The sequence below is a fragment of the Fragaria vesca genome, linkage group LG7, assembly GCF_000184155.1.
Source record: "Fragaria vesca subsp. vesca linkage group LG7, FraVesHawaii_1.0, whole genome shotgun sequence".
In the NCBI taxonomy this organism is placed as follows: domain Eukaryota; kingdom Viridiplantae; phylum Streptophyta; class Magnoliopsida; order Rosales; family Rosaceae; genus Fragaria; species Fragaria vesca.
In genome coordinates this window covers 4335815-4355412 of record NC_020497.1, presented here as the reverse complement: position 1 = coordinate 4355412, position 19598 = coordinate 4335815, and the positions used below count along the sequence as shown (strand labels likewise).

Here is a 19598-nt window from a genome sequence, read left to right as displayed (position 1 = left end):
GTCATGATTAGGTTGTATTGGTGGTGGTCCAAGTCTTAAAATGCTTCACCAGCCTTGAATATGAACCATCATCATCAGAAATCTCCCTTGGCTTCAATTTTTCTCAGCCGAAAAGATGGTGGTGTTGACACGAATTGATCTTTTCAGTTCGATACCCATCTCTTCAAAAAAGAAGTGCGGAGAAAAGAGGAGGAACCTGGTTTGGAATGAGTGAGGCATTCAAATCCAATCAATATAGCTAGATCTCAATCAAAAGGTAGGAAATTAACAAGATTTGATCTCATATTGCTACAAAATATTTGACGACACATCTAAAAGTAAAAATTTTCAAATTAGACAAAAAAAAACTAAATATTCTTTAAACGATAACTTAAGTTGTCTCGCAATTATGATGCGTAACTCCTACAAGAAATTAAGAATCAAGAACTACAATTATTACATGTTCAAATTAGTATAATATGTTGTATTTCCAAGATTTGGGCAAGATCATTAGCGAACTCTTCCAAAACTGTATGGCCAAAAGGAACTTTCCTATACTGTAAAGGGAAATATCCTTAGATTGGAGCCTTTATAGATTTGTCCCATGGCATGTGGATATATGCATATTAATATAACAAGTATCTAAGCTCTATGTCTACACAACACAACAAAGTGAGATGATGTATTCTATACCACTTCTGGGTCTTGCCCATAACTACTTGAATTGATGGGAGGAAGTAATTGACAATGTCAAAGTCAAACAATTATCAAATTGTCTTAAAGAAGAAATGAAAGCCAGCTCTGCTTTAGTATTTCAGTGATGTAAGCCTGACCAAATTGCTCACAGTTACTCTAAGCTTGGGGTCTTTGTGCTTATAAAATGATCTTATCTCAGGTGAGCTTCTGGGTTGGGGGTACCCTCAGGGTTGTTTTCCCATAAAAGAAAGGAAGAGTACACCTTTATTTTCTATGAAATACGTACTTATAGCCTTCTTAGGGCTAATTCGTCGAAGGATGATTATAAAGATAGAGTATATAAATTTTGGTGTTAAATTGATAACGTTGAAAAAACGACGAGAAAAAATGTCACGCGATGAAAAGTCATTCAACAATAACTTTTTTATATTTTTAACGAATCAAAATGATCTCGTTTGATAGTTTCAAAAAATCATGTTCATTTTGCATCTCTAGATGAGTTAGTGACAAACTTTCATCATACATCGCATTTTGGAATTCTCATTGATGTTATCTGAAAGACTGAAACAACTCTTTTCTATTGTTTCTATTTTTTCATAGTCTCAAGAAGGGGCGGTGGCTGATTTGCTAGTAAAGACAAAGACTATATGTGGACTCGAAAGGTCAGATTGACAACATTAATAAGATGGCAGATTGACTCATTCCTCAACCATATCTATATATAATGATATACCATATTGCTTAGAAAGATTAATAAAGAAAGTAGTATCAAAGTCGAGTGATCCGACTTAATCATAAAAAAAAGAAGGAAAGAATTTCACATCCAAAAACATATCCCTAATCTACTGTTTAATTTGATTTCTCCATTTCATTTTTATATTTAAAATTAGATTCTTCAGTACGTGATATTTATTGTTGATCTATCATTAGTCATATCAAGGGCATATTTACTAACCTGGAATGGAATTGAGAGTAGTGTAATTGATTCCGGAATGGGTGAATTTCATCGTTACTAACATGTCAAGGTATTGGAATGGATGTGGGTCCCACTTGCTTATCAGGAATCAATTCCTGACGAAACCTCTTATTCGATACCCAAGGAGGGAGGTGGGTATCAGAATCAAGGTAATGGAATCAATTTTTTCTCCCCAAAATATCCTCACATAATTATAATATTTCTAAATTACCCAACCCTATAAATATATATATGGAAGAGAAGACAACAAAATATTGTTAGATCAAAAAACAACGACGATAAAATAGAAAAGAAGACGACACACTCCAAGGCCAGTTTCTCTCTTCCATGGTGATCGATAAGCTTCTTTGTTTTTGTTTATCGTCTCCTCTCTGTTTCGTTTGATTATATTTCATTCATGAGTGTTCATATATGTGTCGCAAAACTTTGAACACACGCACTTGAGTCAACCAATATATATGGTTTAGGTGGTCTGATGAATATATCATCTAAGAATATTTACATATTTGAAAGAAGAACAATAAAAAAATTGCAAACATCTAGCTTCCTTTCTTGTAGGGGTATTTTAGTAATCAAACTAGTTTTAATTCCGATTCTATATGGTAATAAGTAAACAACATCAATCGTAATTTTGTTTCATTCATGTTTTAATTCCTTTTGGTAAGTAAACAGTAGAATAGAATGAAATATTCCGATACCGATTCTTGTTGATACCAATTCATGATAAGTTCCATTCCAAGTTAGTAAACGTGTCCCAAAGGTATTTGAGACAAAATATCCATTAACTATAAATAACACCGATTAACTCAAGCATGTGATCTATTAATTATTAAGATATCCAATATTACATTTAAACTTTTCTTACGATAAACACCAATGAGATCATAATTCGGACTTTTTCTTCCCTAAAATAGTTGTCACATGCCTCTCATTTCCCTATTTTTCCAAAACTTTTTTTTTATTTCCATATTTGATGTTAAATGAATTTTTTTCTTGGTCTCATTTTGCCTAACTACAATTTGAGACAATTGACCCCACACGCTTGCAATTCAATGGCTCGTGCCACCCATGACCCACGTCTACCCATCGTCAACCTCACATGCCCTCACTCATCGTGTCAAAATATCAACGGTTCAGATCAGAAACCCGGGACCACAAAATCCTCTGTCGTCACGCCACGTCACCCTCACCCCGCGCTGTGAGCCGTCCTTTTTCCTTTCGCGTTTACTTTTGTCGTTCCTGCCGTTAGATCACCGCTTTGACATTTTCCACAACTTTGACTACCAGGCCTTGTCAACGCCGCGTGTGCCACACGCGCTGACGTAAAACGAACGGGACCCTACTCGCCGTGGCAGCCCAACACGCGGGGGGCCTGAGGGAGCACGTGCCGTTCACGAGGGAAACTGGCGCCGCGTGCTGGTGGTGGCTTTTGCTATGGAGGGACAGGGACTAGAAGAAGGGAGAAGTCGGGAATCAAAACCCCAACAGAGGGAACAGATGCCTTTTCTGCTTTATTAATGGGAATTTAAACTTGCCCGATGCGCCCCAAATAAAAAGGAATTATTTGGTTAAGTGTGGTTTAAGAAAGTGATTATGAAAGCCTGGGTTTTTCTATAAGTAGGAACAGACAAAGACCATTAGTTATGGGAAAAACATATTCTATATATAGCTTCTAATATCAAGTTTTCATATTTAGAGCGGTATACCCGTTAATTAATTCCATTGATTTGACATGCAGCTATGTGATCAAGTATATAACAATATTTAAATTAGCTTAAGGCATGGTGAGACTTCTCAATTTCGTCTCAAGGCTCTCTCTGAAATACTTTTATCACAAAAGATAAGGTAAAGGTGTGCCGAGACGGAAAATATGACTTGAGACGCTCTAAGACGCTACAAGGCGCGCTAATTGTGTGTGTTTGTTTTTCTCTACCATAAAACTACGTCGTTTTGGTGAAAATCCAAAGAGTAAAAATAAGGTACTTTAACTTCTTTCAATTCACTCGTGAGCGACTTCTCCCATCTTCTCTCCTAAACGCACCTAGGAGTCCTAGACACACCATCTTCTCACCTTAAAACCACGTCGTTTTGGTGAAAATAAATAATTTAGTTTTTTGTATTTAATATAGAATGCATTAAAAGCTTCGCCTTTTCACCTCAAGGCTTTCAAGGGTTAAGGCTCAAACTTGACGCCTCGCTTCACACTTTCGCTATTTTAAACATTGGTATACAGTGATTTAAAAGAAAATGATAATTAAAGTAGCATAATTAAAGGGAAAGAAAACATAAGTTTACGATATTCAATTTTGTGAATCGCCCAAAGTATGGTGTGGTTGGTATCGATGCATTTTCTAGATGATATTGTATCAGACAAATAGACATCTGTTTAGTACCATTTTGATTCTCATGACATGCAAGTTTATATGTTTAAATTGGTGGTATAACCAAATAGTTTTTAATTTAAATTAAAGTTTGATCTTTTATTTTCTGATCAAATTGCTTGATCTCTATAATATAATATTTGAATTGCTAGCATTAATTGTTGATTATTGTATTATCTGTATTACAAGACATGAGAGGAACAATATCGAGAATTTGAAAGAAGTCGAGTGAGAGATGTCACCAACATATTTTTGCCATTTAAAGGCACACCACGAGTCAATTTCTATGTCATGATTCGTATGTCATCAAATTTGTGAAACTTCATTGATTTGTATACTCTGATCCAATTAATCTAACTTGCAAATGGCATTGGATCAATCTAATTTACTTGACTTGGTGGTATGAATAATCCATATATTAGAAACTTCAACCTAACAATATTGCGGATTTGACACAAATTGTAATGGAGTCAAGTATATCTACAAATATTAGAGTGTAAGAAGTGCTTTAGATCATAAAGTCACGCAACAAATCATAACCCTGTCAAGGTATTAATCTTCCAATTTTCTCCAAAAAAAAATTAAATCAACAAAGATATCTGACTTGGAATTGATTCAAGTATATGGTGATCTCTTGGAGCTAGCTGGTTTGGTCCACACAGTTGAAGAAGTCCAAAGTTTGACTCAAAACACATGCATGTACTCAGTACTTCTTTTAAGAGAACATATAATCATGTAATTAAGAAAATAACGGTTACTCATTTCAATCATTCATTTGTAAATGCATGATAAACGTCTATTACAAATCTACAACCAAAACGTAATTGTACACACTAAAATTTAGAACTCTCTTTAGGACAAACATATTACCATTAAAAACAATGTTCGCTTGTTATTTATAAAAGATGACAAAAGACATATGTTATTTAATTGACGTAAATTCATTAAATCATTACGTCATAAAAAGAACAGACTAGATTCAATCCTACAAATCACCAAATCTCGTCAAAATATTAAATTAGAACAAATCGGCCACAAGTTCATCCCTTAAAAGTTTCTAATTGTCATTTGCCACCTTAATCAAGAACGAAATTTAGGCACAAAAACTTTGTTTGCCTACCAACCCAAAATAATCTCTTAGCCAAAAGCATATTTTGACAGCAACACCCTAATTTACTGGCTTCCACTTTTTTCCTTTCCAAATTTGTTATTTTATTTAAAAGAAAAATTCTTTATTATCTTATTACTTCTCTTTTTGTCGGTATAACTCACGAGTCACGAGCACCACTCCCTATAACACCGTGTGGGAAAAACCACTTTTCCTTTAATTTAATCAAAACCCGCCCTTTGACATTTCCCCATTGTCAACCCCAAATCCAGAAACCACTCTCCATTTCCCACTTGAGAAAAAAAGCATAGAGCCATAGAGATGCCAACTCCTCTCTCTTTCTCTCTCTAGCCCCAAAACCACTCCCACTCTTTCTCTCTCTACACACACACACACATATATATTCCTCTCCTCCTACTCATTACACCCTTATCTCTCTCTCTTTCTCAAAAGTCAGCGCCCTCCTTTGTCTCTCTCTACAGTTATAGGCAAAAAAGAAGCAGAGACACAATATACAGATTCACAAGCCTCTGGTCTCTTTCTTTCTTTATCAAACATGGAAGACGATTGGGATCTCACCGCCGTGGTGAGAGGCTGCTCCACCGCCACTACCACCACCACCACCACCACCACCACCACCACCACAAAGCCAACCACCTCTTTCATCTCAGACCTTCATCACCACTTCCACTCTAGCCCTCTCCTCTCTTCTTCATTTGGTCAACAGGGCTTTGTCTCCAACAACACTAGTCAAACCCAAACACAAACCCAAAGCTTCTCTGTTCTTCCTATTGTTCCAGATCCCATTAAACCCACAAGTGCAATTGAGGAACTGCATGATCTTTACAAGCCATTCTTCCCCAAATCTCATCACAAGATTCACACCCCATCTCTTCTTTCTCCTCCCCCACAAATCACTCCACAACCTAATTTCTCCTCCCATCAACAACTCCACAAACATCAGCCTAAGCTTTCTGCCACTAATACCACTCAACGCTCCAAAAAGAGGTACAAGACTGCAACTTTGGTCTCATATACCAATCTAATGACTACTCATTTTTCCAAATTTTGTTTCATGATTTTGGTTTGTTTATGGTTTCTGAAACCTTTCCATTTCTTTGCAGAAAGAACCTGCTTAAGAAAGTGTGCCAAGTACCAGCAGAGTCTCTGTCTTCTGATGTTTGGGCATGGCGTAAATACGGACAGAAACCCATCAAGGGATCACCATATCCGAGGTGGGCTTTCATTTTCATTTTCATATTCATATTCATAATACTAATTTAAAATCACTCATGAAAAAAGTTAAGATCTTTAGGTGAACATTCAATTTTGTATTGGTGTTAATTTTTGGCTTTAATGGTTTTTTGCTCTTTGAATCCCACAGAGGCTACTACAGATGCAGCAGCTCAAAGGGTTGTATGGCCCGGAAGCAAGTGGAGCGGCACAGATCCGACCCGGGAATGTTCATAGTCACCTACACGGCGGAGCACAACCACCCTGCACCAACTCACCGCAACTCTCTTGCTGGGTCCACGCGTCACAAGCCTGTCTCTTCTCCTCAGTCGGGCTCCGTCACAGGCGGTGACTCTACCAAGCCCAAGGGTGGCTCTCCGTCGTCACCGGCCACGTCAGCGGAGGAGGAGGTTGGTCGGAGCGTTACAATGATGGATGCTAAAGAAGAGAAACAGAGTCCTCTGGCTGATGAAGACGAAACAGAGTTTTTTCGGGTGTGTGATACGATTGTGACCGATGATTTCTTCGTGGGTTTGGATGGACTTGCCGGAGACTACTTTTCCGATCACTCTACGGCGAGCTTCGGCGGCCCATGGAGTACTGCCACCGCCGCCAGTAGTATCTGATTCGTAGAGAAAAGTCAGCTCTTTGGACAAAAATATTGGTTTTTTTTGGTTTCTTTTTTTGGGTCAGAGGGAGAAAGGGGTGTAACTATGGGTGGAATCTTTTGATTTTAACAGTGGTTAAATATGAGGGTTATTTAGTACGGTAAAAAGGGCTTCTAGTTTTTTTTTAGATGAAACATCTTTTCTTCAATTATTGGTTTATTTTTGGTTTGAGACTTTTGGGAGTAAAGTTAATGGTAGTGATTTAACTACTACAAAGAAGAATAGTGGAACTTTGTTCATAAGCTCTGGCTGTTCATTTGTTCTAATGTGTATTTATTTTGTGATTACTGATTAGCAAAGTTTAAATTGGTTGATTAATATGGTCCAAATGCTCCAATCCCTTTTCTTTGACATATACTTTGATTTGAGTTTTATTTATATGAACTATCAACATCTACTTAATGTCCATAGCTAGTTGGTGTCATTACTCATTAGGGAGCAAGGACTTGAGGTCCTTGGTGATTGATACACATAACCAACCTAGATTTACCTAGTCAAGTGTGAATAGTTTCTACTTTCAACAAGGACATTAAGTTACTGAGGTATGATTGATTCTTACTCAAGTCACATGAAACTATAATAGTAAAGTTTTGGATTCAACCAACAGGTTGCAGCTTCTCATTTAAAATAGCTTCTTTAATCAATTGCCTTTCCAATGAATGCATGGTAAAAAGATACATGTTGCAGATTCTAGGGTTTCAACACTGCTTTTCAGTAATCACTTACCCATGTTGCACAAAATGATATGATGATACGCAGAGGGGAATCTTGCTCCTTTACCATCTTGCTAGGTAAAATTGGTGATGAAAAGCATCATGTTGGTTAGGAATATGATGATCTGAGGGTTTCTAACTCAAAACTTCTATCAGCTTATAACAAAAGCATTCTCAAAATAGACTGATTATGACAAAAGTTTTAAGAATATAGATTCACCAGAAACTCACAGATTTAAAGAGCTACCAGCAACGGAACAACGAAAAGTAGAATCATACAAGGAAATAATAAACTCATTCTCTGCATTTTGCAGCTTCTCTTTCTTTATCAAAGACCAGATTTCCACTGCAGTTTAGCAAACATGATGAGTACCTAATCTCAAAACTGGAAGGATAGAAGCAGTTCACCAAGGACAGGATAAATGTTAGCATAGATTGGGATAAAGCGCACACGTGTGAAGTTAGGGCTCTCCAATTAGATACTCCAAACGAGCTAACATAATGACCCAGAACACAACCACAAGACTCCAAGATTAGAATCATTTATGCTTTCTCCTCGCCCTGATCAACTTAAATAATGTTAGTGTTGCCTTCGGCCGGCACTGCAGCTTTGCCTTCTGTGGGCACGCAGCGGTGTTGCCTTCTGTTGGCACTAAGGCTTTGCCCTCTGTCACTTTGAAACCAGCAGTAGAAACCGGCTTTGCCTTCTCCCGGCACTGCTTCTTTGCCTTCTGCTGGCACTGCAGCTTTGCCTTCTGTCGGCACGCAGCGGTGTTGCCTTCTGTTGGAACCAAGGGTTTGCCCTCTGTCACTTTGAAATCAGCAGTAGAAACAGGCTTTGCCTTCTGCCGGCACTTCGTCTTTGCCTTCTGCTGGCACTGCAACTTTGCCTTCTGTCGGCACTGCAAGTTTCTCTCAGCCCTGAACAACTTATATAACGTTAGTGTTGCCTTCGGCCGGCACTGCAGCTTTGCCTTCTGTGGGCACGCAGTGGTGTTGCCTTTTGTTGGCACCAAGGCTTTGCCCTTTGCCCTTTGTCACTTTGAAACCAGCAGTAGAAACTGGATATCCTTGAACAAACTTTCTCAACCTCTCTATTTCACCAACACAAGAAAGCCATTCGGTAAGAATTTCCATGGTTGTATAATCAGGTTTACAGGCCTGTTCAACCATTCGATCCATAAATTGAAACGCCTTCTCTAATAAATTGTTCTCTCTAAGGCCTTTGAACAGGGCATTGAACGTCTGCGTATTAGGTCTCGCCCCCTTATCCTTCATATCATCCACCAAAGAAAGAGCTTGTTCCACATCATTGTTCTTGCAGAAAGAATTTATTAACTCATTGTATATTACAGTATTTGGAGATATCTTTGACTTAGAACCCATGTCTCTGAAGATTCTCATGGCTTTGTCGATATTGCCATCCAAGCAATGTGCATGAATCAATGTACCATAAGTGACAACAGTGGGAACAATACCCTCATCCATCATCCTGTCAAGTACTTTATGTGCACCTTTGAAGTCCCTAGCTTTGCTTAAGTAGGCAAGCAAGGTGTTGTATGTGACGCTATCAGGCTTCACTCTAGATGCTTCCATTTCCTCAATCATCTCATGAATCTTGTCAGGCATATTTTTCCCGGAGAAACCTTTAATCATTACGTTGTAGGAAACGGTATCCATGGAGAACCCAGCCTCCTTCAACTTTGAAACAACAAAGCTGGCATCCTCCATCCTTCCGGCTAAGCTTAAACAAGAGATCAAGCAGTGATAAACTCTTACATCTGTGGGACATTCAGCGCTCAACATCTGATTGAACAACTCCATTGCCTTGCTAATATTGTTCACATCACAGAAGGAAGAGATTAAGAGAGTGTAAGAAACAGCATTGCCTTTCAGACCATCCCTCTGCATCTCCTTGAAGAACTCAAGTGCAGCATTCAGTCTCCCATGCCTGCACAAACCATCAAGCAACGTATTGAGGGTGACAACATTTAGTGGTATCCCTTCCTCCTTCATTTTTTCGAAGAGCTCAAGACCTCTGTCAATGTCCCCAACTTTGTTGAAACCACCAATCAAACAGCTGTAAGTAACAGTATTGGGAGCACAGCCATCTTGCGATCTCATCTTCTCCATCAAACTCAATCCTTCTTGTGGCCTTCCCACTTTACAAAGTCCATCAATCAAAGTGTTATATATTATTATCACATCTGGTTTAGCCGAAACCCCCTCTACTCCTACACTCATCTTCTCAAACACCCCCAAGGCAGCATCTATTCTCCTAGACTTACATAAATGATTAACAAACAAACCAAATGTTATAAGATTCGGCTTAATGCCAATCTCCTCCATCTTCACCATAACCTCCCCCATCCTCTTAAAATCATTACTTCTTCCCAACGCTGTCAAAACCGCATTGCAAGAAGCAGCTTCTAGACCACCACCCATCTTCATGACATCACATAAAACATCCCAAGCGCGACTGACCTTCCCATTCCTACACAAAACAGTCACCAATTTAGTAAGTATCCGGCTATCCGGAAACACACCATGCTTACCAAATTTCGATACCAAACCCACAATCTCCTCCTCACCAACACCCCTCCCTTTCTTCTCTTTCCCCAACAACGATCCAATCACAATATCCGCTGTAATCTCATCAACCCGAAACTGAGCTTCCGGGTCAAGCATTTCGTCGAGCACCTTCAGTGCATCATCAACTCGCCCCATATTCACCAACATCTTAATCACCACATTGCGAATGTGCGTGCTCTTCAACTCCGAATCGAGTTCTTTAAACACAACAAGACCCTCCTCCTCCATACCATCTCTCTCCAAAGACCGAATAAGCAGAGCTGCAGTGTTCACATTAAGCTCCACATTGCGCTCTTTCGCCATCTGATAAAGCTCAAAGAGCTTCTTTTCGGAGATGCGTTCTCGCAATGTGAGCTCCAGAACGGCCTGCAATGCCGAAGATAGAGAGTGAGGTGAAGGGGAGGTTGAGTTGGAGAAGAGGAGGGTCTGGAGCTGGTCGAAGTTCCAGTCTTTCTCATTGGGTTGGAGGAGTTGGAGGAATTGGGTTGCCAAGGAAACGTCGTCGTTTTGGGGTGGTGGGTTTGGATTGGAAGTGGGATTGGTGCAGAGGTGGTGGGTGAGGAGGAAGACTGGGGGTTTCGATTTTGGGGTTTGGGGTTTAAGACGGTGGAGAAGGGGTTTTGAGGCTGAGAGTGATAGAATCTTCATTTTTGATCTGAGAGAGGTTCAGGGTTTAGCGGTCGCTTTATTTCTTGGTTTTACATTATGTTTTCAGTTTGACACCTTTATGGACGTAAAACTTTCGACATAATTATAATGAAATTGAAGATGTTTTGGATATTGACACATAAAAGATCAGTTTTCAAATGACCCTAAGTTTAGGGCTGAAAACTGTGTAGACAACATATGCATCTCCTCCTTTTGGCAAGGCAGCCTTTCTTGTCCCAAGGAATGGGGAATATGAAAAAGCAAATCCTGCACTCCTTATTCGAAGAGTGTTCACATAGAGCTAGAAGAACAATATGTCAGAAGAGCAACTTGTATGGGCAGATGAGGAATGATTCTATAGTGGCTTCAAATCTTGATAACTTGAGTTGCATTCAGATTGTGGACACAACTTTAAACCAGAACAACCTTTCCAAATTTCGTTCATTGGATACCTATACTTTTACAGAGAAATGTCAAAAGGAAAGGAAGGTGGCATTCTGCTCTTTTAAACTAGTCTAAGATGGCCCTGCTTATTGTGAAGACAATGCAATACTCATCGGATATTTCACATTCTCGTATTATGATCCTAAACTTCTAAATCCAAATTTTGACCAACTGGATTTTTACCCACACGAGCCTTGTCTAGCTGAAAGATAAACTAGGCTGGGTCATTACCAGTTACTTTGATTTGTTTGGATTTATCTTCTCAGCTGCTTCAGCTGCCGCAGATGCAGCCTTGTCCAAACCCAATTTTTGTAACTCGCTTAAAAAGCCATCAACATCAGCAGGGTTGATTTTGTATGGGCTGTGGGCAGCGCCTGGGAACGTCCCACTAGTCACTTCTTCCTTGTAGTCCACTAGAGCTTTGTTGATGACATCTCCAACCTGTGCAAACTGCTTACAAAATTTAGGGGTAACCTGCAAAAGAGAAGATACTTCTTTGTTAAACAAAATTCATGAAAGAAATAGATTACTAAGGAGATTTGACTGTTGAATTAACCTTGGCATGATGTGGGTGCTGCATCATTCCAAGAAGATCATGGTAAACTAGCACCTGCATGATTTGGGGAATTATATTATGTATTGCCAGGAAGATGAAAAAAAGAGAACTATGTCAATGAAGAATTAGCATGCAAAAACCCTTGACAAACAAGAAAAAGAAAAAACACGAATTCTTCCAAACCCACAGGTTATCAGGGAGAAAAAAATAAATAAGTTGGAGCTTGACGCCTATAGCCATTTGAATAAATTGTGACACACTTCTGGATCTAGGCTTGTTACACGCTTGAGGCTGAGTTCAGATTATAAGTTTTAAGCCTCCTCTTGTCTACCTGAATTCCTACTATTTGAAACCAGTTACATCAGAATCAATATATGCCTACTAATGAATCACAATCAATGTAAACCAACCATGAAGTCTTGAAGAAGACTACAGATCTTAGAGCCTATAAATGCCTAAAAAGTCATTTATGACGCAGAATTTCAAGTTGCAGCAACATAAACATGAAAGAAATTACATACTTATCTTCTGAAACAAACTTCATTTAAGATGTTAAGACCAAAATAGATCACACACAAGAATATCCAACGCACATGCACCAACAACGATCAACAGAGCTACAACATGAACTGACCTGTCCACTGCAAAAGGGCCCTGCTCCAATGCCAATAGTAGGAATCTGAAGAGCAGATGTTGCTGCAGCTGCCACAAGTGGTGGTACACATTCTAAAACAACAGAAAAGCACCCAGCTTCTTGCAAAGCCAATGCTGTCTCCACAACCTGCACCGAAAATCCAACACAATCACAACACTGCAAACACAACTCGATAAAAACACTAACCAACTCTCCAATTCCACAGACCTTTACAGCACTAGCAACATTCCTTCCTTGAGGCCTAAACCCCCCGAGAACGCTAATGGCCTGCGGAGTAAGTCCCACATGCCCCATCACAGCAATTCCAGCCTCAACAATAGACTTTGCCGCAGTAATCCTCGAAGGTGCCCCTCCTTCCAACTTTATCGCATCCATTGCTCCTTCCTTCAAAAGCCTAACCGCTGAATCGATAGCCTGCTCATAATCGAAACTGCAACATCACCAACCCACCAATTGCTCACTTACACAAAACCCACACCCAAAATCAACAACCACAGTGTCATTACACCAATCCATACCCCTCTCTTTAAAAAAGTTCACATCTTTGAAACAAAGAAAATCTCTCTAGCCCAAAATTATAAACCTTTCACTTAACAGTAACAAGAATAAAAATAACAGATTCTTTATAGATGCAAGAAAACTATAAAAGTTCAAATTCTATAAACCTTTCACTAACAACAAGAATCAAAAACATATTCTTTATCATTTCTAACTTTCTGATTAATCAAACTAACAAAAGAAACAAAACCCAAATCAAATCATACCTGAATGGAGCTGGACTCGTAGAACCCAAAAGGCAAGTCCCCAACCAAAAGCGGGCGCTTGGCCCCACGCGCCACCGCGCGGCAGTGGACGAGCATCTCGTCAAGCGTTATAGGGAGAGTGGTATCATATCCATGAACAACCATCGCCGCCGAGTCGCCGACCAGAGCAATGTCGATTCCGGCCAAGTCGAGGTGAACCGCCGAGGGGTAGTCATAGGCGGTGACCATGGTGATGGGCTCGCCTTTCTTGTGCTTCTGCTTGATTTGGGTCACGGTGACTCTCTGGTCGGAGCTCTGTGACTTGGGGCCACCGTAGACGGTGTTCTCGGGGACGTTGCTCATGGAGCGGATCATGGTTCCGGCCCTCCTGGAAAGGAAGGCAGCGCGTGAAACGGCGGCGGCGAAAGCCATGAGAGATAAGTGTGAGGAGTTGGAGTTTGGTTGTGAGTTTTGTGTATGTGAGAGTATAGAATGATGATGATGATGCTGATGATGATAAATAGATATAAAGAAGGGAGGCGGCGGAGGGGCGGCGCCACCTATAAAAGGAGGGAAAACGGAAGTGGAGTTTGAGAGAGACTGATGAGAGAGTAGGTGGCTGGCTGGCTTTTCGTGTTATCTGCGCGCCACATATTTGCCGTTGCGGTTTTTTCACCCGAGTTTTTAAATGCCAAATGCGACTGTTCTAACGTTTCTACGTTCGAACTCCAACATGGGATTTTTGCTAAATATAGAGAACTACTAACCTCGTGTGTCATCTATTTAGGGGAATGTTTTCACGTCTTTAGTCTTTTTGCATCGGTTGATGTTGTCTGTCGGACAAATCAGGAACTTCGGTAGCCAACAAGTTCACCAGGTGGGGTCAAGTCGGTAACAAGTTTAGGTGGTTGAGTTGGTAAGAGTTTATGTGTGAAATATTTATATTCATGTTGAAACTTGACCAACGCTGATTGAGTTAAATCTCAACTTAATTTTGTGGTTAGAAGAGAGAAAACGTGTGTTGTGAAATAATCCTCATGGTATTGAAATAGTTTCTGGATCTTAGAAAGCTTTTAAGAAAATTGTGTGATTTCATATTTACCACATGCAAAAATTTTACCAAAAGATTTCAAAGAACCACATCAAAATTAAGTTCATTAAAGATTATGCAAGAAGGTTTCCAACCAATTAAATGTTTATGTTTGAGCTACTGATCAAGTCATATTAGTTGCATTTCAAGTCATGAGAATCCCTAGAAATGAACTACAACTTTTCTTCTACAACTCAAAATATTACCTTGCTGTCACAAAGAGCATTCTCAAAGGGATATATAGAAGGTGAGATCCTTGAAACTCTTTTGAGATATAATTATTATGAAAAAATCGCAAAACATTTACTTCAAATGCAACTCTCAATCTCAGTGGCTTACTGTAAAGTATGTATAACTAGTTAATTTGATTTGCTTGTATTATTTTTGTCAGCTACTTCAGCCGCTGCAGATGCTGCCTTGTCCAAACCCATCCTTTGTAACTCGCTAACAAAGCCATCAACATCAGCAGCATTGATTTTATATGGGCTCTGGGAAGCACCCGGAAACGCACCACTGTTGACTTCTTCCTTGTACTCTAATAGAGCTCTGTTGATGATGTCTCCAACATGTGCATATTGCTTACAGAATTTTGGGGTAACCTGCAAGAGCGGCCATGCTAATTTGTTTAAACAAAATTCATGAAAGTGGGCAGATATAGATTATGAAGCAACTATAGAACTGACCTTTGCATAATGTGGGTGCTGCATCATTCCAAGAAGATTGTGGTAAACTAGCACCTGCATGACATAGGGAAAATAAATTATGTGTTGCAGGAAAAAAGATAAAGAGGTCTATGGTATTGAGGAAAATTGGCAAAATGGCATGCCAAGACCTAACAAAGAACAGAGAAGAAGCTAGTGAGAACTATCCGAGCTTGATGCCTATAATGTTATAAGCTCTGGTTCTAGGCTTGTTCAGAGTTGAGACTGAGCTCATAGTAGTTTTCAGCTAACCTAACTGGCTACCTGAATTCCTACCAAGTGAAAACTCTTGCATATATATGCCAGCAACAGTTAAAGAACACAGTTCCTAAAATGTGGAAACATGGTAAATGTTGTTGTTGAACTCCCCACCTACAAAGGCCTTAACAGTTCTATACCACAAATGCCAATATTTATTCAATACTCAATGGATTTACACATGCATCAACCAAGACGAACAGGGCTACACAATCAACTAACCTGACCACTGCAAAAAGGCCCTGCTCCAATACCAATTGTAGGAATCTGAAGAGCAGATGTTGCAGCAGCTGCCACTAGTGGCGGCACACATTCCAATACAATCGCAAAGCACCCCGCTTCTTGCAAAGCCAGAGCTGTCTCCACAACCTGCACCGAAAAATCCAACGAAATCATTGTTACAACAATCAAACATGAATAGAGAAGAACTAACCGATGCTTAAAGACTGACCTTTACAGCACTGGCAACATTCCTTCCTTGAGGCCTAAAACCACCGAGTACACTAATGGCCTGTGGAATAAGTCCTACATGCCCCATCACAGCAATTCCAGCCTCAACAATAGCTTTTGCTGCAGTAATTCTCGAAGGTGCCCCTGCTTCCAATTTCACTGCATCCATTGCCCCTTCCTTTAAAATCCTCATCGCTGAATCAATAGCCTGCTCATATTCGAAACTGCATGCATCACCAACCCATTGCTCACTCATACAAACCCAATCCCAAACCCAATCAACAATCACATTCTCAAATCTCAATACAACAATATGCTCTGTACCTGATGGTTGCTATGAAATTTCATAGCTTAAAACATTCAACATTTCAGATACAACATAAATTGGAAATCTGAATAACAAAAGCAACCATTAATTTCGTTCAAGATATCAACCAAATTTAATAGAACAATGATGATGTACCATGTACCTGAATGGAACTAGACTCGTAGAAGCCGAACGGCAAGTCCGCAACCAAAAGCGGGCGCTTGGCCCCACGCGCCACCGCTCGGCAGTGAACAAGCATTTCCTCCAATGTTATAGGGAGAGTGGTATCATATCCATGAACAACCATAGCAGCCGAGTCGCCGACTATAGCAATGTCTATCCCAGCAGAGTCCAAGTGCACCGCCGAGGGGTAGTCATAGGCCGTGACAGCTGTGATGGGCTCGCCCTTCCTATGCTTCTGCTTTATTTGAGTGACCGTCACTCTCCGGTCAGGGCTTTGCGACTTAGGGCCGCTGTAGAAGGTGCTCTAGCTCGGGCACGTTGCTCATGCAGCGGACGACGAGTCCGGAAGAAACGACCGCGGTGAGTGCCATACAGAGGTTTGAGGGTTAAGCGTTTGGGATGGAAAACGGCGGAAGGCGTTTAGGTTGATCGACCTTAACTTGGGAAAACTCAAATGAGGAATGAATGATAGGAGAGAGTGAGTGTATGTCATTCATGGCTGTAGCTGACTAGGTCTCACAGAGTTCGTTTCTAAGGGTGACAGATGTTAATTATCTGCGCGCCACATCATGTCCAGGTTTTCAAATTTCTAAGTTTTATCTATTTTGGTTAGTGCACTAACATAGTACCAAAATTAAACTTGCTTGAGACCTATAAACCATTTGGTGTACCTTTCTATGACGTTACGTAAGAATGTCATAGCTCCACTTCAAGGCGTTTGCTGCATCCTCCGCCACAGTCTCCGGTTTCGAGATCATCGAGCCACCATGAAATCCGAAACAAAAGGCATTTCCCCCATGGCTTCGGTCTGTTGCCACTGCCTCTTTGGACAGTGATTCACCAACTTGTTCTATGATAATCCCCCTAGAAAGACTGAGAATTCTTGTATGTACAACGTATATTTACACGACGCAATCATAACCGTTCATAACAATTCATATATTTAACTACCATGTTTCTATATTATTTCCTCTAATCCTGACTATTTATGTATGTATGTGAAGATACACACCATGTACTGAAAATGCTTTATAATGAAACCAAAAAGGCACAGACAATGGCAAAGGCACAGACAATGGCGAACTAATGGTACCTTTGTATGTGGTTGGTTTCATGAGGATGTTTCTCGACAATATTCCTAATAGAGAACTAATCTTTGATGAATAGTGGATTAGCAATACAGATTTAATTGACAAATTAGCAATTGTCCCTAGTTTATGGGTGCAATTGCTCTAACAACAAAGATGATTTTTGGACCCTCATCTTATGGGAATTTTTATTTTTATTTCTTATTTTGGTAAAAGTCGGTTTGATAATAATCGATTTTAACATAACTACATGACATTATTGAACTTTTCTGAATAATAGTAGTGACTAACTTTGTACTTGTTATATGTATTTCCAACAGCGAAACGCCCGTTCTGGTCGCCTTCGTTTCCTATAACTTGGTTACCGGCTACAATTATTTGTCTGTTACCTTCATCATCATCGTGTTTGTTTCTGAGCCTTGTCTTAGAAGGGTAATACTGATCAAGGGATTTCAGGTTTGCTCCTATTGCACGGATACCCGTAGTCCTGGAAGCCCTACCAGTAAATCCCACAATCATATTCCCAGGTGATTCGATTGCAAAAGAATTTCCGTACTTTCCGAGGCTTCCTTCAATTCCCAATCCGTATGGTCCATAACTTTTTTTGTTGCTCTTAAAAGTAAGGGTGGAAATATAGGTCGGGAACCACCAGAGACTAACATAGTTTCCATAAACTGAAATCAAATATTCGTCTGGATAATCAAGCTTGATCTGTCGTTGACAAAAAATAGATCATTAAACCCTGAACCCTAAAGATTTGTAAATCTGGGGATTACGACTGGACTAACCGTATCAATATAGGTGTCTTCGTCATAAGAGGGACTACCGTACTTTTCCGACCAAAGTGAGCTCCCGTTGTCATCATATTCGAACTGGATGGAACGAATGCAACCTGATGTATGAGATATCACAACCTGCCTGACTGTTGAGAAAGCTCCATGATCAAACCCTTCCCCTCCGTTTTCTGATCCAAAGGGCCCAAGCTGCAACATTTCTTCTCACCAGAATCCTTCAATCTCTGTGACATGCATGGACTATTAACATTAGTCTCGACAATTTTCTTTCATTTAGTACGTATATATGTTATAGCTTGGAACCATATATTACCAGAAAGAGAAGACATCAGTCACATCATGAATTACATGGAAGCACGTACTTATCATAATCGAATCAAACGAGATGGGAGGAAGTACGTGAGGAGAGAGCGAGTTTTAGGATCGATGTGAAAGAAACTAAATCACGCACTTGGAGAAATTTGTATATGCCTTGATGAGCATTTGAGCCTTCATATATATTTAGCCAAATGCCAAGTATGATCAGAATTTGGATTTAGAGACTAATAAATAGCTAGGTACGTAGTTTAGAACTGTAGTCGGAATCTAAATATTCTTTTCCCCAGTTATATTAAAAATTAAAATAATTGGAATGGATCTAATTCAAAGAAGAAAGACCGAGCCTAGATAATTTTGGATCAAGTCATTCATACTTAGCCAGTAGTTTGGAAAAGCTAAATATTCTGTTTTCCAACATAGATTGTGCGAATGATTCCAGTTCAAAGAAGAAAGATTGATCAGAGATTGTTCAAATTAGTATATTATCAAGAAAACGAAAAACGTGTTCCCAAAAGACTTCTCGATCTTCATCATTTAGCAACGAATGCCTGGGTTCTTGCTAGCTTTGTCTAGCAACAAAGTCATTATCCAGTTCTTCCGTCATAGCAGCAACAATCGAACACATCTTCAGTATACTTAGATGATAGTAAGATATGATATTCTTAGTCTCTGGTGCATTAATTCGTAGTCCACACATCATCATGATTCTACTCTTATATTCAATTGCAAAACAGTCGCTTCCGTTATTGGTACTCGAACAAAGAGCAGGTCAGATTCTTAGCCGAGGAAATTTTCACTTGCAATGTCACTGTAGAGAACATATAAGTGGGATTCCTTTGAGATAACAATGATAATTAATAAATTGCAAGCGTGATGTCTCAGCTATTATATATAAGATTAAGAATCTATCTTTTAGATAGTCTTCCTTTTTCACAACATTGCTACTCGGGGTAGTACACTGACCACTAGTGCAGCGGAATTATCACGTTAGAATCCATCAACGACAACTTTGGATCC

At 39.7% G+C, this 19598-nt stretch overlaps 5 protein-coding genes across 5 annotated transcripts; 1 reads left to right on the top strand and 4 right to left on the bottom strand.

Annotated features, from left to right (window-relative positions):
* The first annotated feature begins 1712 nt into the window (after positions 1-1712).
* Positions 1713-7278, top strand: LOC101304921 (WRKY transcription factor 22-like). Its single transcript, XM_004308289.1, has 4 exons — positions 1713-1800; positions 5623-6148; positions 6265-6375; positions 6525-7278. The coding sequence occupies exons 1-4, from the start codon at positions 1713-1715 to the stop codon at positions 6997-6999; spliced, it is 1200 nt and encodes a 399-aa protein (XP_004308337.1). The 3' UTR covers positions 7000-7278.
* Positions 7279-8293: 1015 nt separating this feature from the next.
* Positions 8294-10994, bottom strand: LOC101304626 (pentatricopeptide repeat-containing protein At3g61520, mitochondrial-like). Its single transcript, XM_004308288.1, has 2 exons — positions 8836-10994; positions 8294-8786 (listed from the first exon to the last, which is right to left on the bottom strand). Exons 1-2 carry the CDS (start codon positions 10992-10994, stop codon positions 8294-8296), a joined length of 2652 nt encoding a protein of 883 aa, XP_004308336.1.
* A 510-nt stretch (positions 10995-11504) lies between these two features.
* LOC101308211 (3-methyl-2-oxobutanoate hydroxymethyltransferase-like) lies at positions 11505-13930 on the bottom strand. Its single transcript, XM_004306685.1, has 5 exons — positions 13414-13930; positions 12857-13063; positions 12629-12775; positions 11995-12048; positions 11505-11912 (listed from the first exon to the last, which is right to left on the bottom strand). The coding sequence occupies exons 1-5, from the start codon at positions 13822-13824 to the stop codon at positions 11673-11675; spliced, it is 1059 nt and encodes a 352-aa protein (XP_004306733.1). The 5' UTR covers positions 13825-13930; the 3' UTR covers positions 11505-11672.
* Positions 13931-14841: 911 nt separating this feature from the next.
* On the bottom strand, positions 14842-17180 carry LOC101304334 (3-methyl-2-oxobutanoate hydroxymethyltransferase-like). Its single transcript, XM_004308287.1, has 6 exons — positions 17148-17180; positions 16362-16685; positions 15893-16099; positions 15664-15810; positions 15166-15219; positions 14842-15081 (listed from the first exon to the last, which is right to left on the bottom strand). The coding sequence occupies exons 1-6, from the start codon at positions 17178-17180 to the stop codon at positions 14842-14844; spliced, it is 1005 nt and encodes a 334-aa protein (XP_004308335.1).
* Positions 17181-17690: 510 nt separating this feature from the next.
* On the bottom strand, positions 17691-18783 carry LOC101307920 (myrosinase-binding protein-like At1g52030-like). The gene is made up of 3 exons (XM_004306684.1): positions 18577-18783; positions 18258-18487; positions 17691-18180 (listed from the first exon to the last, which is right to left on the bottom strand). Exons 2-3 carry the CDS (start codon positions 18459-18461, stop codon positions 17716-17718), a joined length of 669 nt encoding a protein of 222 aa, XP_004306732.1. The 5' UTR covers positions 18462-18487; positions 18577-18783; the 3' UTR covers positions 17691-17715.
* Positions 18784-19598: the final 815 nt, after the last annotated feature.

Excerpts from the sequence above, each read along its gene's own strand:
- LOC101307920 (XM_004306684.1), bottom strand. The coding sequence starts at position 18,461 with ATGTTGCAGCTTGGGCCCTTTGGATCAGAAAACGGAGGGGAAGGGTTT. Across the intron at positions 18,181-18,257 it reads AAGACACCTATATTGATACG|ATCAAGCTTGATTATCCAGA; the intron begins GTTAGTCCAGTC and ends TGTCAACGACAG.
- LOC101304921 (XM_004308289.1), top strand. The coding sequence starts at position 1,713 with ATGTGGGTCCCACTTGCTTATCAGGAATCAATTCCTGACGAAACCTCT. Across the intron at positions 6,149-6,264 it reads ACTCAACGCTCCAAAAAGAG|AAAGAACCTGCTTAAGAAAG; the intron begins GTACAAGACTGC and ends ATTTCTTTGCAG. Across the intron at positions 6,376-6,524 it reads AAGGGATCACCATATCCGAG|AGGCTACTACAGATGCAGCA; the intron begins GTGGGCTTTCAT and ends TGAATCCCACAG.
- LOC101304626 (XM_004308288.1), bottom strand. The coding sequence starts at position 10,994 with ATGAAGATTCTATCACTCTCAGCCTCAAAACCCCTTCTCCACCGTCTT. Across the intron at positions 8,787-8,835 it reads GAAATAGAGAGGTTGAGAAA|GGCAAAGGGCAAAGCCTTGG; the intron begins GTTTGTTCAAGG and ends AAAGTGACAAAG.
- LOC101308211 (XM_004306685.1), bottom strand. The coding sequence starts at position 13,824 with ATGGCTTTCGCCGCCGCCGTTTCACGCGCTGCCTTCCTTTCCAGGAGG. Across the intron at positions 12,776-12,856 it reads ATGTTGCTAGTGCTGTAAAG|GTTGTGGAGACAGCATTGGC; the intron begins GTCTGTGGAATT and ends TTTTCGGTGCAG. Across the intron at positions 11,913-11,994 it reads AGCACCCACATCATGCCAAG|GTTACCCCTAAATTTTGTAA; the intron begins GTTAATTCAACA and ends TCTCTTTTGCAG.
- LOC101304334 (XM_004308287.1), bottom strand. The coding sequence starts at position 17,180 with ATGGGGGAAATGCCTTTTGTTTCGGATTTCATG. Across the intron at positions 16,686-17,147 it reads CTTTTGTTTCGGATTTCATG|AGCACCTTCTACAGCGGCCC; the intron begins GTGGCTCGATGA and ends TGCCCGAGCTAG. Across the intron at positions 15,811-15,892 it reads ATGTTGCCAGTGCTGTAAAG|GTTGTGGAGACAGCTCTGGC; the intron begins GTCAGTCTTTAA and ends TTTTCGGTGCAG.